General features: G+C 45.0%; 1 protein-coding gene across 4 annotated transcripts in view; it reads right to left on the minus strand.

Moving 5' to 3' along the window:
• The window catches only part of DHX30 (DExH-box helicase 30), a 30,679-nt gene that overhangs the window by 17,587 nt on the left and 974 nt on the right, over positions 1 to 12,118 (minus strand). For 2 of the 4 annotated variants that reach the window (XM_081245434.1, XM_081245435.1), the window contains 5 exons: positions 11,043 to 11,137; positions 10,270 to 10,376; positions 9,153 to 9,207; positions 4,431 to 4,526; positions 3,286 to 3,314 (listed from right to left, as the gene is read on the minus strand). In XM_081245434.1, the coding sequence (XP_081101560.1) occupies positions 3,286 to 3,314; positions 4,431 to 4,526; positions 9,153 to 9,207; positions 10,270 to 10,294 (205 nt within the window). In that variant the 5' untranslated portion in view covers positions 10,295 to 10,376; positions 11,043 to 11,137. The remainder of the gene's footprint in view (positions 1 to 3,285; positions 3,315 to 4,430; positions 4,527 to 9,152; positions 9,208 to 10,269; positions 10,377 to 11,042; positions 11,138 to 12,118) is intronic. The other 2 variants (XM_081245437.1, XM_081245436.1) reach the window with 2 other exon arrangements.

The raw sequence follows: 12,118 nt of genomic DNA on the forward strand, positions 1-12,118 counted from the left end.
GTTCCATGCTTGTTTGAAAGCCAGATGGGATTCTGCTTCCAAACTACTACACCTGGGTTCTGGCCAGGCTCATTCCTCTCCCTCTTCTGGCACTGAGGAGCAGGGTTTTGGGTCAGGTGGGAATCAGACTGGATCTGCATGTTGGGGCAGCGGCGGTGACAGCAAGGGCCTCAAGGTCTCAATCCCTTGGAAGGAGGCCTTGGTCAGAGGTTGGCAGTGCAGTTGGGGTGCAGCTGGCAGTGGGGGGCTGTTTGTTGTTTGTTTTATAATTCTAGATGTGATTCCGATGATCCCCTGAAGAGCTTATTAAAACATTACTGGGAGCCAACCCCCCCCCCCCGAGAGTTTCTTAGTCATTAGGTCTGGAATAGGGCCCAAGATCTGCATTTTTAACAAGTTTCCAGATAATACTGAGGTTGCTGGTCTGGGATCACACACAGAACTGCTGGCCTATGGCAAGAACATGGGATTTGAGTCATAACACTTGGGCTTAGACCCAAGTCTACCACGTGCCAGCTGTGAACCTTGGGCCATTTTATCACTGGGGGAAATTAGGACAAACTTGCTCTACTCATTTGGTATGGCTGTGGTTAATATAAAATCGGAATGTTTGGAAGGGGGCTTTGCAGAGTGCTCTGATAGAGACGCCTCTGCCCTCTGAGATCTGAGACAACAGGGGACAGGTCCCTTAGAAGCAGACCCAGAGCAAAATGGGGCAGCTTCAACTCCTGCTCCTCCATTCCCTCCTCAGTGGGTTTTTAACCAGGAAAGGGCAAAAAAGGGAAGGTGGCCCTGGCAGCAATGGTCTGACGTCACAAAGGGACATCACCATCCATGTCAAACACCCCTACCCAGATCATCCATATAGGGATGGCAAAACCCTTGGGGCAGAACATGATTTACAAAGGCTTTGAATTTGGCCAAGTGGCACTTTAATTGGCCAAAACCTAAGGCATCCACCCAGCTTCAGGAGTACTTTTCAAGGATTGTTAGCAGCCCAAATTCCCTCAAAAGAATCCAGAAACTTAGCAAGCTTGGGAGTGGCAGCAGTAGCTGAGGCCAAATTTGGAAAATTATGGCGTCTGAAAGCTGAAGGAGGCAACAGCCTAAACCTCATCTGGAAAGCAGGGCCTGGGTCTATCTTGGTGCTTCAGGAAGCCCTCAGAATAGCACTCTGCTCTGACAGCCACTTAGGCTAAGGCTGAAATGCTATGATTTCATGGATTTGCTTCCAAAGGGGCCAAAGTGGAAAGATACACACAAAGTAAGATTGTCCATGAGCTGTTCATTGTTCAAGCCAGGTGATAGGTACATAGGGATTTACTATACTATTTTCTCTATTTTAGAAAACATATTTCAAACAGATATTTGAGATTTTATGTATAAAAAAAAAGGTCAGGTGATGCCAACCAACTAGTTGGTTCTCTGGGCGCTCTTTGTCCCCTTTTCCTATTTCATTTACTTCATCTGGGTTCTAACAGCTGGTGTCACCTTGAGCATATATTTCACCTCCGCAAACCTCATTGCCTTTTGTAAAATGAGGGCAACTCTTAGACCAGCTCTTGGAACCATTCTGGTTCTGTGATCTCCCCATTGGTCTAGAGCAGGGGTGGCCAAAGTGTAGTCTGAAGACCAAACCCACCCACTGCCTGTTTTTAAAAATAAAGTTTTATTGGAACATAGCCTTGCTCACTTGTTTCTGTATTATCTATTACTGCTTTCATGCTATAATGGCAGAGTTAAGTAGCTGCAAGGGAAACCATATGGCCTGCATAGCCTGGAATGTGTACTCTCCGATCCTTAAAGAAAGCTTGCTGACTCCTGCTTTAGAGGACCTTGAAGAAAGTTAAAGAGGCTCAGGCATGCCCCTGGTTCCTTTCCACCAACATTAAGCTTTCTCTTCCACTCTCCATTCTTTGGGGAGAGAAAGTTGACTCCTCTGCCTGTGAAAAAGAAGGGAAGTTCTGAAAAAAGGAAGGGTTTACTGGCTCAGAGATCTCACCATCACTTCTGGATCAAGAACAATGTCTGGTACTCAAAGTGCTAAACAATGACATCTAGAAGCACGGAATTAAGGTTAAAGGATCTTCTGAATACACAGGAGGATGTTGTAGTATTCTAAACTTTGGAGGCCCCAGGAAAAAGCAACAGGAGGAAGCCCAAGACAGTATGCACTTTGGGCAGACCAGAGAACTTCTGGAGGGAAAGTGAGAGGGACCACTGACAGCTGAAAAAACCAGACGTCTCAGCCAAAGTTCTGTCAACTTAATCATAGTTAGATATTTTATGGATGGTCAAAATGGCAAGAAATGGTCCACCTGGTTGGCAACGAGAAAGGTAAGGGGAACAAAAAAAAAGAAAGAAAAAAGAAAAAGAAAGGTAAGGGGACCTGCAGGGGCTGGGTGGCCACCCTGACCACCCAACACATTCTCACGGCTCTCCCATCCATGTATGTATAGCCCCAAGGTCCCTTGAGGTAAACCACCACACCAAGAGGTGATACGTCTATATCAGGGAATGGACAGGACCAGTCCTGTGGTCCCCAGAATCCTGCCAGAAGGCGTGTTATCCCATGTTGCTTTCTAGCTGCTCTACATCTCAGATCTGCATGGGTGGGGAAGATTCGCAGGGGACGGTTGGGGGCAAGTTTCTTAATTTATTCATCCTTTACTTTGGAATGTGGCCTTGGTAAGAGGTTGGCCGTAGAGGGAAGGAAGGGTAGATTGGGAAAGGAGGTGATATTTTTTTCCAATTCCAAATCTGACTCTGATGGGCACTGTAACCTATTTAAGTGGCCACTATTTTCTGAGCATTGTTTTCCTATTTGAACACCGGAGACATTGTTTCTGCCCTGCATTTCCTTCTTCTGGACAGAGGTACCAGCAAAGCCTGCAGGGAATCAGAAAGCATGGCAGAAAGGTCCAAGAGTCACGTGGACTAAGAGATTGTTGCTTCCGTGATAAAGGAACAGAGGCAAGAACGCTTTATAGCTTAAAAAAGAAAGAGAAGGCAAAGATGCATATACCCAGATACCTTCTGGAGGTGGAGCTGTAAGGAGACAATCAGGCTGGGGGGCAGGGGGAGACGGGTGTCTGTCTTCCTCTGGGGAAGACAGTGCAGGCCTGTTGGGCTGCCCCACAGGGAGCAGCTGCCCCTTCCAAGAGCAGCGGCCTTCTCCTCTGCATGTGCTCAAGGAGGCACTGCCTAGCCATGCTGCCTGGTTAATCCCAACTAACCATCTTTAAGCTTAGCCAAAGCACATCTGACACTCTCAGAGCCACTCACCTGCCATGTTGGAAATGTTAACGTTCAGCCTTTTCGAGTTACAGGGCATTTTAAGAAAGAAAGAAAAAAGGGCAATCAACTCTTGTTTTGGCAACGGTAGGGGGTGGCATTTCCTTAATACCTAAGTCAAATGGTCACAGGGGCCAGAAGTACTTATTTCTATACTGCTGTCTACAGTCAGGGCCACTGCGGCAGGAGGGCAGTGCATGTAGAAACCACATGGGAACACGGCAGCAGTGTGTGCTGCAGAAACTGAGGTGCTGTGTGTTCCCCGCACCCTTCCTGAGCTCTTGACCTTCAAAGCACTTTACAGACAGAGCCTGAAGTGGACATGCTGTCTCCAAATAAGGGAAAGACTCTATGAACTATAATAGTGTTCTTCCACTAAAAAACTGAGGGAGGCGTGTGAACAGGTGGCCAACGGAGTTGGGAAGAGCAGCTGTCAGGACAAGAGGCCGCCAGGAGCACTGGTCTTAGCAGACCTGGAAAAGATCTAAGTTTGAGGGAAGAGAAGAGACACTCACGAGCAGAGATGCTTCCCTGGGTCCTATTACTGGCCCCATCCCTGGGTACCAGTGGGATCTGAGGTCAGCTGTCACCTGTTGGGGAGCTTTGACATTCTCCCCAATCAAAAGGAGACCCTACCTTGCCAAATGGACTGAGAGACAGATTCTAATGTCAGTAAAGTGCTTTGAGGTGCTGGGGGAGATAGGGAAGTGATTTGTCGGGCATCCCCAAAGCCTCCAAGATGGAGGGCACTAGGCCGAGTCGGGCTCTCTGTTCTGGCCCTGCTGCAAGCGCCCTGAACTTTCTGAGGCACCTGAGCCAGAGACTGCCTAGAAGGTCCAAGCCCTCTGATTCTCCACACTGGTGCCAGACACCCAGACTGAGCCTAGGCTTTATTCCTGGTCACACCAGGAGGCCCGACAAGACTGAAGGGTCTAAGCCAAGTGGCCAAGCATCATGAAATAACCCAGACCTTTCCAAATGATGTCTCCCTGAGGGCTCCGAGAGCTCTGCTAACCCCACTTACTCCTCACCCACTTTCCAGAGGCCTATGGCCCTGGCACCCGGGGTCCTGCTGCCACCCGCCTCCCCAGAGTCCCTGGACCAACCTGGTGATGGAGGCATGGCTCCTCCCTTACCTCGAGAAATGGTCCCTCCAGGAGCAGGGTTGACACACATGGGTGGAAGACGTGGTGGGGGAAGTTTGCACTGACGCTGCCTGTGCTGGGCCCGATCTGGGGAAAGAGAAAGGGCATCAGGGTGACATGTTCTCACCCCTCACAGTTACGAACACCTGGATTGACTCACCCCAGAGCACCCGTGAGGAGCTCTGGGCAGCAGAGCTGCTGGACCATATCTGGAGCCAGTCACAGGTTCTGAGAAACAGTGCCACCAATGCCACACAGAAAGAAGGCATTGTCTTATACAGACATGATACGTGACAGCCTCGTACAGATCCCTTCTTGGCTCTCAAAAAAGCCCTCAAACTCTCCCTGTTCTTTTAGCCACCCTCCATGAGTGTAACGCCCATCCCATGTGCTTCTCTACAGTCTCATGGTACCATGCACATCACTGGGGTTCTTCCACTTATCTCTCCTCCACTTACGTAAGCTACCCCTGTATCTGCTATGGGTTCCCCAGATAAGCCATCAGATCTCAAATTATTCTCTCCCTCTAAGAACTGGTGAGAGAGGGACTAATTGACTGCTGGTGTCCTCCCCAAGAGCCAGTATCAGATCCACCCTTACCAGCCTTCTCCTTCTTTCTAAAAGTTAATGATTTACTATTCCAAATATTTCCATTCATTTGGAGACTAAATACTACCCATCAGTGGGTACATAAAAAACATTTTTAAGGAGTTTCAAAATTTTGATATACATGAACTAAAATTAAGACACTCACTGAGTGTTCCATGGGAAGGTGGAAATGTATGACTAAGAAAGGTTTAAGGTCTTTAAAAGCACTGAAATGGTGAAAACATCAGATAATCACTGGTCTGGGGGAAAAGGTGCAAGAGCTCTCTGCTCTCTCTGCCCCACATTTTGGTATAATAAATGGGGCAGGAGAGGAGCAGGGAGAGACAGTCATACACACTCTACACACTTGAGCAACAGCCTGTAGTGCTAAAATGATGCCCTTTTCTATAATGCAAATTAGCTCATGTACAATTGGTAAATGGGGGAACAATATCAGTAAACATAAGAACCCTTGGTTCAAATCTGATTTTTCTAAGGCAAGGGAACTAAAAAACAGGAGTGAAATGAAAATTTTCAGCAGGAAAAGAAAAAGCCCCTTCAGCTGTATTTTTTAAAAATTAAAATCAAGTGCCTGTAGGGAATCGAGGTGGTAGATACATGGGTGGTCACTATACAACTTCTTCAACATTTCAGTATTTCTGAAATTTTTTCATAATAAAATGTTAGGGGAAAGCAGGTACTTGCACTCAGGTCCCCTTCCCCCACATTCCCAGCGGCACACACTCATTAATGGCTGCCCCACGGGCTCAGAGCTCCACCTCCACCTGCGTGTCTCAGCAACTGCCAGCTCCATTCTCATTAGAAGGCTCAATGTACATTTGTAGCATCACACTGAGCTGCCTGCTTTGGTGGTCCAAAGCTCCTTCCCAGGTACCAATGACTGTTTTTGTCATCTTCTGGTCATAAAGTTGCAGGTGTACAGCCTCAACTCTATTTTTCTCATAAGCCCTCTTAAAACATTGCAGGTGTGTGATTCTGCAGAAAACGTATGTACTGTTACAGCAGAAATGTTGCTACTTCTGGAACAAAGTGCCTAAGATCAAGGTTATCTTGGAACTAATTCCAGCTTTGCCTTGAAGCTAAGGTTGTAAATGACCAGCTCAACCTCTCCTTTCCTGTTTGAGGAAGGTCTTCATTCATATCCAAGGATGCTGGCTTGAAAAATGAGAGAATAAATGATTTGATGATTATTTTATTTCATTAAGCATTTTCAGTAACTGGGGGAAGGTTGTTACAATTCCACAACAACATCACTGAGCCCGCTTCTGACCACTGGAGCTGGAGAAAAATTGAACATTCTTGTGGTTGATACAGTATTTTTCAAAGTTTTGTGCTGACTGTAAAAGACTCAGCTTGCTCTTTGTGGCCTGATTCTGATGGCATTACAGCTGAGAGACAAGAAACCTGTGTTAAGATGCTGGCGAAGGCAATAACAGGTAACTTACCAGGCACACAAGTGTTCTAGTTGGGAGGCGTTGGCAGCTCTGTTTAACTACATAATAGGAAAGATGGTAGCCCCAAGACCCAGTGGGCCACCGTCCACAACGCTGCAGGGAATTGCTAGGGCCATTACCTTCAGAACCATCAAATGGCCCATTCCATTAAGATCGTAAAGCCCTGAGTGCCAGAAAGCATCTCTGAAACACAACTATCTCTACCCTAGTGGCTTGTACACAGCAGGTGCTCAATTTTGCAGCCACACAGCACAGTGCATGTTGAGGCCAGGCTGTCACTCTCCAGAAAAACATGGGCTACAGGGCTGTACCCCAAACAGATCAACCTCCTATCATTTATTAAAGGCCTGCCAACCCATGGCTAAGGGCTGGGGACAGACTACAGCCAAGTGCTTTTCCTATATCATCTCTAAACTTCACTATACCCCTGAAGACAGGGGCTGGGAAACAGGTAAGTTAACACGTTGTTAGTGTTAGTGGGGACCAGATTCGAACCCTAGCCAGTCTGAATCAAGCTTTATACCATGTTAAATTTTCTCTCAAGATTCACAATGCCCTAGGGAGCTCATAATTTCACCATGAGGAACAAAGAAATACATAAAAACTCCATAAGAGATAAAGAAGTCCTATACAACAATAAAGTGTCACAAGGCCACCCATGACCAATTGCCAAGGTCATGATGCAAACCACAAATGAGACCAGCATTCATAAGACAGGAGAAGGCATTCAGCCTTACAGCCATGAAAAGACAGGTTTGCCTGAAGGAAAAATTCAAATCAGCAACTCTTTCTGATTAATGGTTTTCCCGGACACCTTCAAGCATAAAACGGTTCTTGGTAGAAACACAAAACATTTACCTGTGTGGAAAGCGAGGTCCCAAATCAGACTCTGTCCGATTATTATGTCCTGAAGCTACTTAATACCATGGATTTGTGAATTTACCAGGTGTCAGGCCCTGTTCTAAGCTCTTTACACATAGTAACTCATCTGATCCTTGGAACAACCCTATGCCCACTTAAATAGTAAGGAAGGACGCACAGCGAGGCTCAGGCACCACCCAAGCCTCCTCGGCCAGCGAGAGGCAGAAGTGAGATGTGAACCAGGCGTCTTTGGCTCAGGGAGGTCCTGCTGCCTCCCACTAAGCTGAGTGCTGACAGTGTCACCCCTGAAGGAAAACCTCTTGAAGAAATCAATTTCCAGCCTAGAAAGCAAAATCACAAATGCTAGAAAGGAACTTTGCCCCGAAAACTCTCTCATCTGATACCATTTCCCTATCACAGGGAGGAGGAGGACTGTGATTTTATTGGGCTCTCCATCTCTTTATGAAATCAGTACTGTTAATTCAGACTCTCCCACCAGGAGAGAACCTGTCTTCATCCTTTTACAACTGGGTGGACAACAAAGCCCACTGAGGAGGAGATAAACACAGAGCAATTAAATGTACTTAATTTTCAGCTCAAAATGTGCTATCCACACTAAACTCAAGTTCAATGTTTCCCTTTTCAGACACAGTTAACCAATACAACGAGGATGACAGATTAATTTTTTCATGCAATATGTAAACAGATCGAGGGGCTGAAGACAAACAAGGAGACAGGAAGAGGCTGCTCTGAGACCTGGAACATCCAGCCTCCTTCTGGCCCCATTCAGTGGGTTACACAGAGCACCATCTGGCCAAGGTTTTCCAGGCCTCTACGAACATAAGTTGGAGAGGAGACACAACTGGGAGGATCTTTTTCATCAGCAGTTATGACCATAACTGTGGCCATATGACCATCCGTCAGAACCATAACAGGATGGCCTGTTATGGTCCTCATTTATTTGTAAAATGTGCCCAGCTTAGGAGGCTCACAGTCAGCTTCAATACAGGTGACACAGGCCTTTTATTCTTTATTCCCTTAAAGAAGAAAAGTCCTGCTCCTATCTAAGATATACAATGCCCTTGGGATCTGGCCCCTTCAAGTCTTCACCACCTATATCTCTTCCTGTAAGCAGCCCTTGAATGCTACCCTCGCGCCCTGCCATATCTCAATTCTGCTACTGCTTATGCAATCCTCTCACCTCAGCTGCTGGAGGGTACTGATTTCAAGACTTGCCACAATTTCTCTAACCACTAATATAAAACAATGACTCAATCCATTTCCACCAGCTTTTACTGAGTTCTGTCGTGTGCAAAATGCTATGCCAGGTACCATGGATGATAGAAGAGCACAACAGGCCCCGGCTGTGGGGAGCTTCTAATATAGTGATGCAATGAGTAATTCAGATAGACTAAGCACGAGAAAGTACAGATGTGGTGCTGAGGAAATCAGAGAGAAGAGAAATGGTCCTTGGTTGACAGAATCAAGAATGGCTCACAGAGGAAATGGTGTAAAACACTGGCCCAGAAAAATAGTAGGATTTCAATAAGCAGCGAATATGCAGGAGAGGGTATTCAGGGAGAGGGGTGGCTAATGTACACAAAGGCCTAGACAAGGGGTGGCAAGGGTTATAAACACCACGCAGGAGGAAGGCTAAGAAAGGACTTTGGAAAGTCATCCAAAGAGGGGCGTCCAAGGACTACACACTGGTGAGGGACTTTCACAGCCTTCATAGCTGCCTGTTACAGGGAGGAAGGGCCTGAGGCCACAAGCGCAATTACATTCTTACCTTTTCTGAATGAGTCCAGGCTGAACATTTCTGGCCAGGAGGGAAAGCTGGAATCCTAAGAAGAAGGAGGGCCGAGAGACAATGGTTAATATTCATGGTCCAGGAACCCACAGAGAAGATTTCAATAACACAGACAGCACTGTCCAGAAGACAAGAAAAATGAAGCTCTTCACTAATGAGCCCCACCTGCTCCCAGTCTTAAGGATGGAAGGGCCATCTCCACTACAAAGTAATTACATGTCTCTGTTTCTAATTGAGAGCTTTCTTCTTTTCTCTGTCCTAAACTCCCTGATCCCTGCTAAACAGAAAGGGATGCATTCCATCGTGAGAGACATATATTTCCACCTCATCACAATACTTGCAGTTATCCTGGGACGTGTAGGAAGAAATGAAATCCTACATGGACCCCTTTTTTCATGTGGCGTCAGGAAATGGGACTGATGATTGCCTTATGAACAAACTGGTGTACTGGGCTTTCATAAAACCTAGTCAAGCCCCTAGGAATGGGACTTGACTGAGAGTATTCAAGAGTAACTGTAGAGTGATTCAAAATAAAAAGCTTTTCATGGCGGAGTCTCTATGAAATAACAAATATTAAGTTAAGGTTCAACTGCTGGCCAAAAATTTTGCTGCATTTTGCTCATTAGTACATTTAACTGAGGAATATACCTTGAGACTTAAACACACACACACACACACACACACACAAATAAGTAACACCTCTGGTTTAACAATTTTGTTTTAAAAAACACTCCAACTCACACTTACAGATTTTTTTGTTCGTCTGTATGTTTTGTTTTGTTTTGGCTGCCCCATGCGGCATGCAGGATCTTAGTTACCCGACCAAGGATTGAACCCATGCTCCCTGCAGTGGAAGCACGGAGTCTTAACCACTGGACCACCAGGGAAGTCCCTACAGATGTTTCTAATACTGTAGTACTCTTGGGTTGGTGCAGTAATCTTATGTGGCATTAGTTTAAAAACATCTACACAACATTTTAGCAAATCATGATGATGTCCAACATTACTACGAGTCTAATGGGGCCTACACTCCTGTTCCTGACTGCTATTCCCTCTCATTCTCAAATCATGGGGAGGTGGGGGGTGGAGGGCTGACCTGGGGACGAATCTTTCAGGTCCATAGCAGGTCTGCCCTGATGGCCTCCTCTCCCCCAGGGATGCCGGAAATTTCAGCCGATAGGATATGGTAGCTCAGAGAGAAAACTTCAATACAATATCAACAATAATACAATTTACTTTAATGTTACATTCTATAGACTCCTTCTATCCAAATTAAAAGGAGTGTAATTTGAGATTCTAATTTTAAAGAAACTCTGAATATTATAAAATCTAAAACATCTAAGCGATTATTTTTTAAGAAACAATACTTTCTTCCTAAGAAGTTTTAAGTTCATTTGCTCGTAAACAGACTCTTGGTTTTGCTTTTTTAAAAAGCCCCTGATCCTCTCCATGCCAACCAAGGCTCATATAGCACTATCTTTTCATGTATCAGTCTTAAAAAATATACTATGAGATTCAAGATAGGATCTTTTAGAGATATTTTACAGAGCTCTAGAAAATTTCATAGAGATCTAAAAGAAAACCGCCTTCCTGGTTATACAGTATTATGTTAGAAACCTTTATGGTTTAGAGTTTCTCTAAAATAATCTAGAGATAAGTTAAATAATATTATGTCAAGATTTCTTGCATAATGAAACCTAACTCCAGACAGAATCACTATGAGATGATTCAAGGACAGAGAGAGGGTATAATTTAAAATGCCCTTCTTCCAAGACAGTCACAAATGGATTCAATACATGCCTTTTGCTTTACAGTGTGGCTGGGCATGAGACCCACCACTGCTTTGTGTGCATGGCTAGATCAACTTACCTTACAAGAGCAGTGACAGTCTCAGATTTTGTGGGCTTTTGAACTGGAGCTGAATTCTCTCTTTGCTATTCCTCATCACGAGGCTGGGCCTCCTCCTGGGAAGTACAATGCTGGGTCACTAAAGTGATGGCCCCCGCAGGGAAAGAAAGTTGCTCCGGACCACTGAAATTCATCTACTAACTCTGACAACAAGGACAAGTTATGTTAGTGGCATGAAACACACACAGTACACTTTGGCCTCACTTCAGGACCTGCCATGACGCACTCTATACCCATCACATTGTGAGCTGCCCTACATCCACCTGTAAGATACCAAGAAAGATATGTCATGGTAAAGAGGGATGTGTAGTCCCCAAAGCATTTTCTCCACGCCCAGAGCAAAACTTACTTCAGTTTTGAGTTCTACTCCCATCTGACTATCATATGAATCGATCTAAGGTAGATAAAGAAGCTCTTCCAGATTGGGAAAATAACAAAATTAAATGCTAAGTACCATTTTTATAGTTTACAAAGTACTTCCACAGACTTTATCTCACTTAACCTATGCAACTACCCAGTGAGGTAGGAAATATCCTTCCCAGAGAAGGAAATTGAGGCAGATTTTCCCAGAGAAGTTTACACAACTTGCCCAAGATGATATAACTGCCTCAGGGCAGAATGCAAACCTGCAGTTAAGGTACTGAGCTCCAGAGTTTTCCATGCTTATACCATACCACTTATTTCCATGATATCATGCTGTTTCCATGATATCATGCTGTTGCCTATTCATTCTTTGAAAGAATATTTCATACTGACATCTTCAAAGCCTGAAAGAGGAAAGAACTTTGATAAATTCTGGACCACGATTCCATAAATTAAAACACTTTGAGAGTAAGTATCTTTTGGGTAAAGGGACAACCTACATAGGAAGAAAATGCAGCAAAGGATGTACTTCCTGCACCTAAAACAGCTACATAAATAAAGACCACTATATAAATCCCAAATACTACATCAAGAAAAAAAATTCTCCCTCCTGGAAACTTCAAGAGTTAAGTGTAAATTATAAAATGTAGTCAAGACCCACAATGACGGCGGGA

Source organism: Mesoplodon bidens (assembly GCF_964165515.1).
Source record: "Mesoplodon bidens genome assembly, chromosome: 10".
Classification (NCBI taxonomy): Eukaryota; Metazoa; Chordata; class Mammalia; order Artiodactyla; family Ziphiidae; genus Mesoplodon; species Mesoplodon bidens.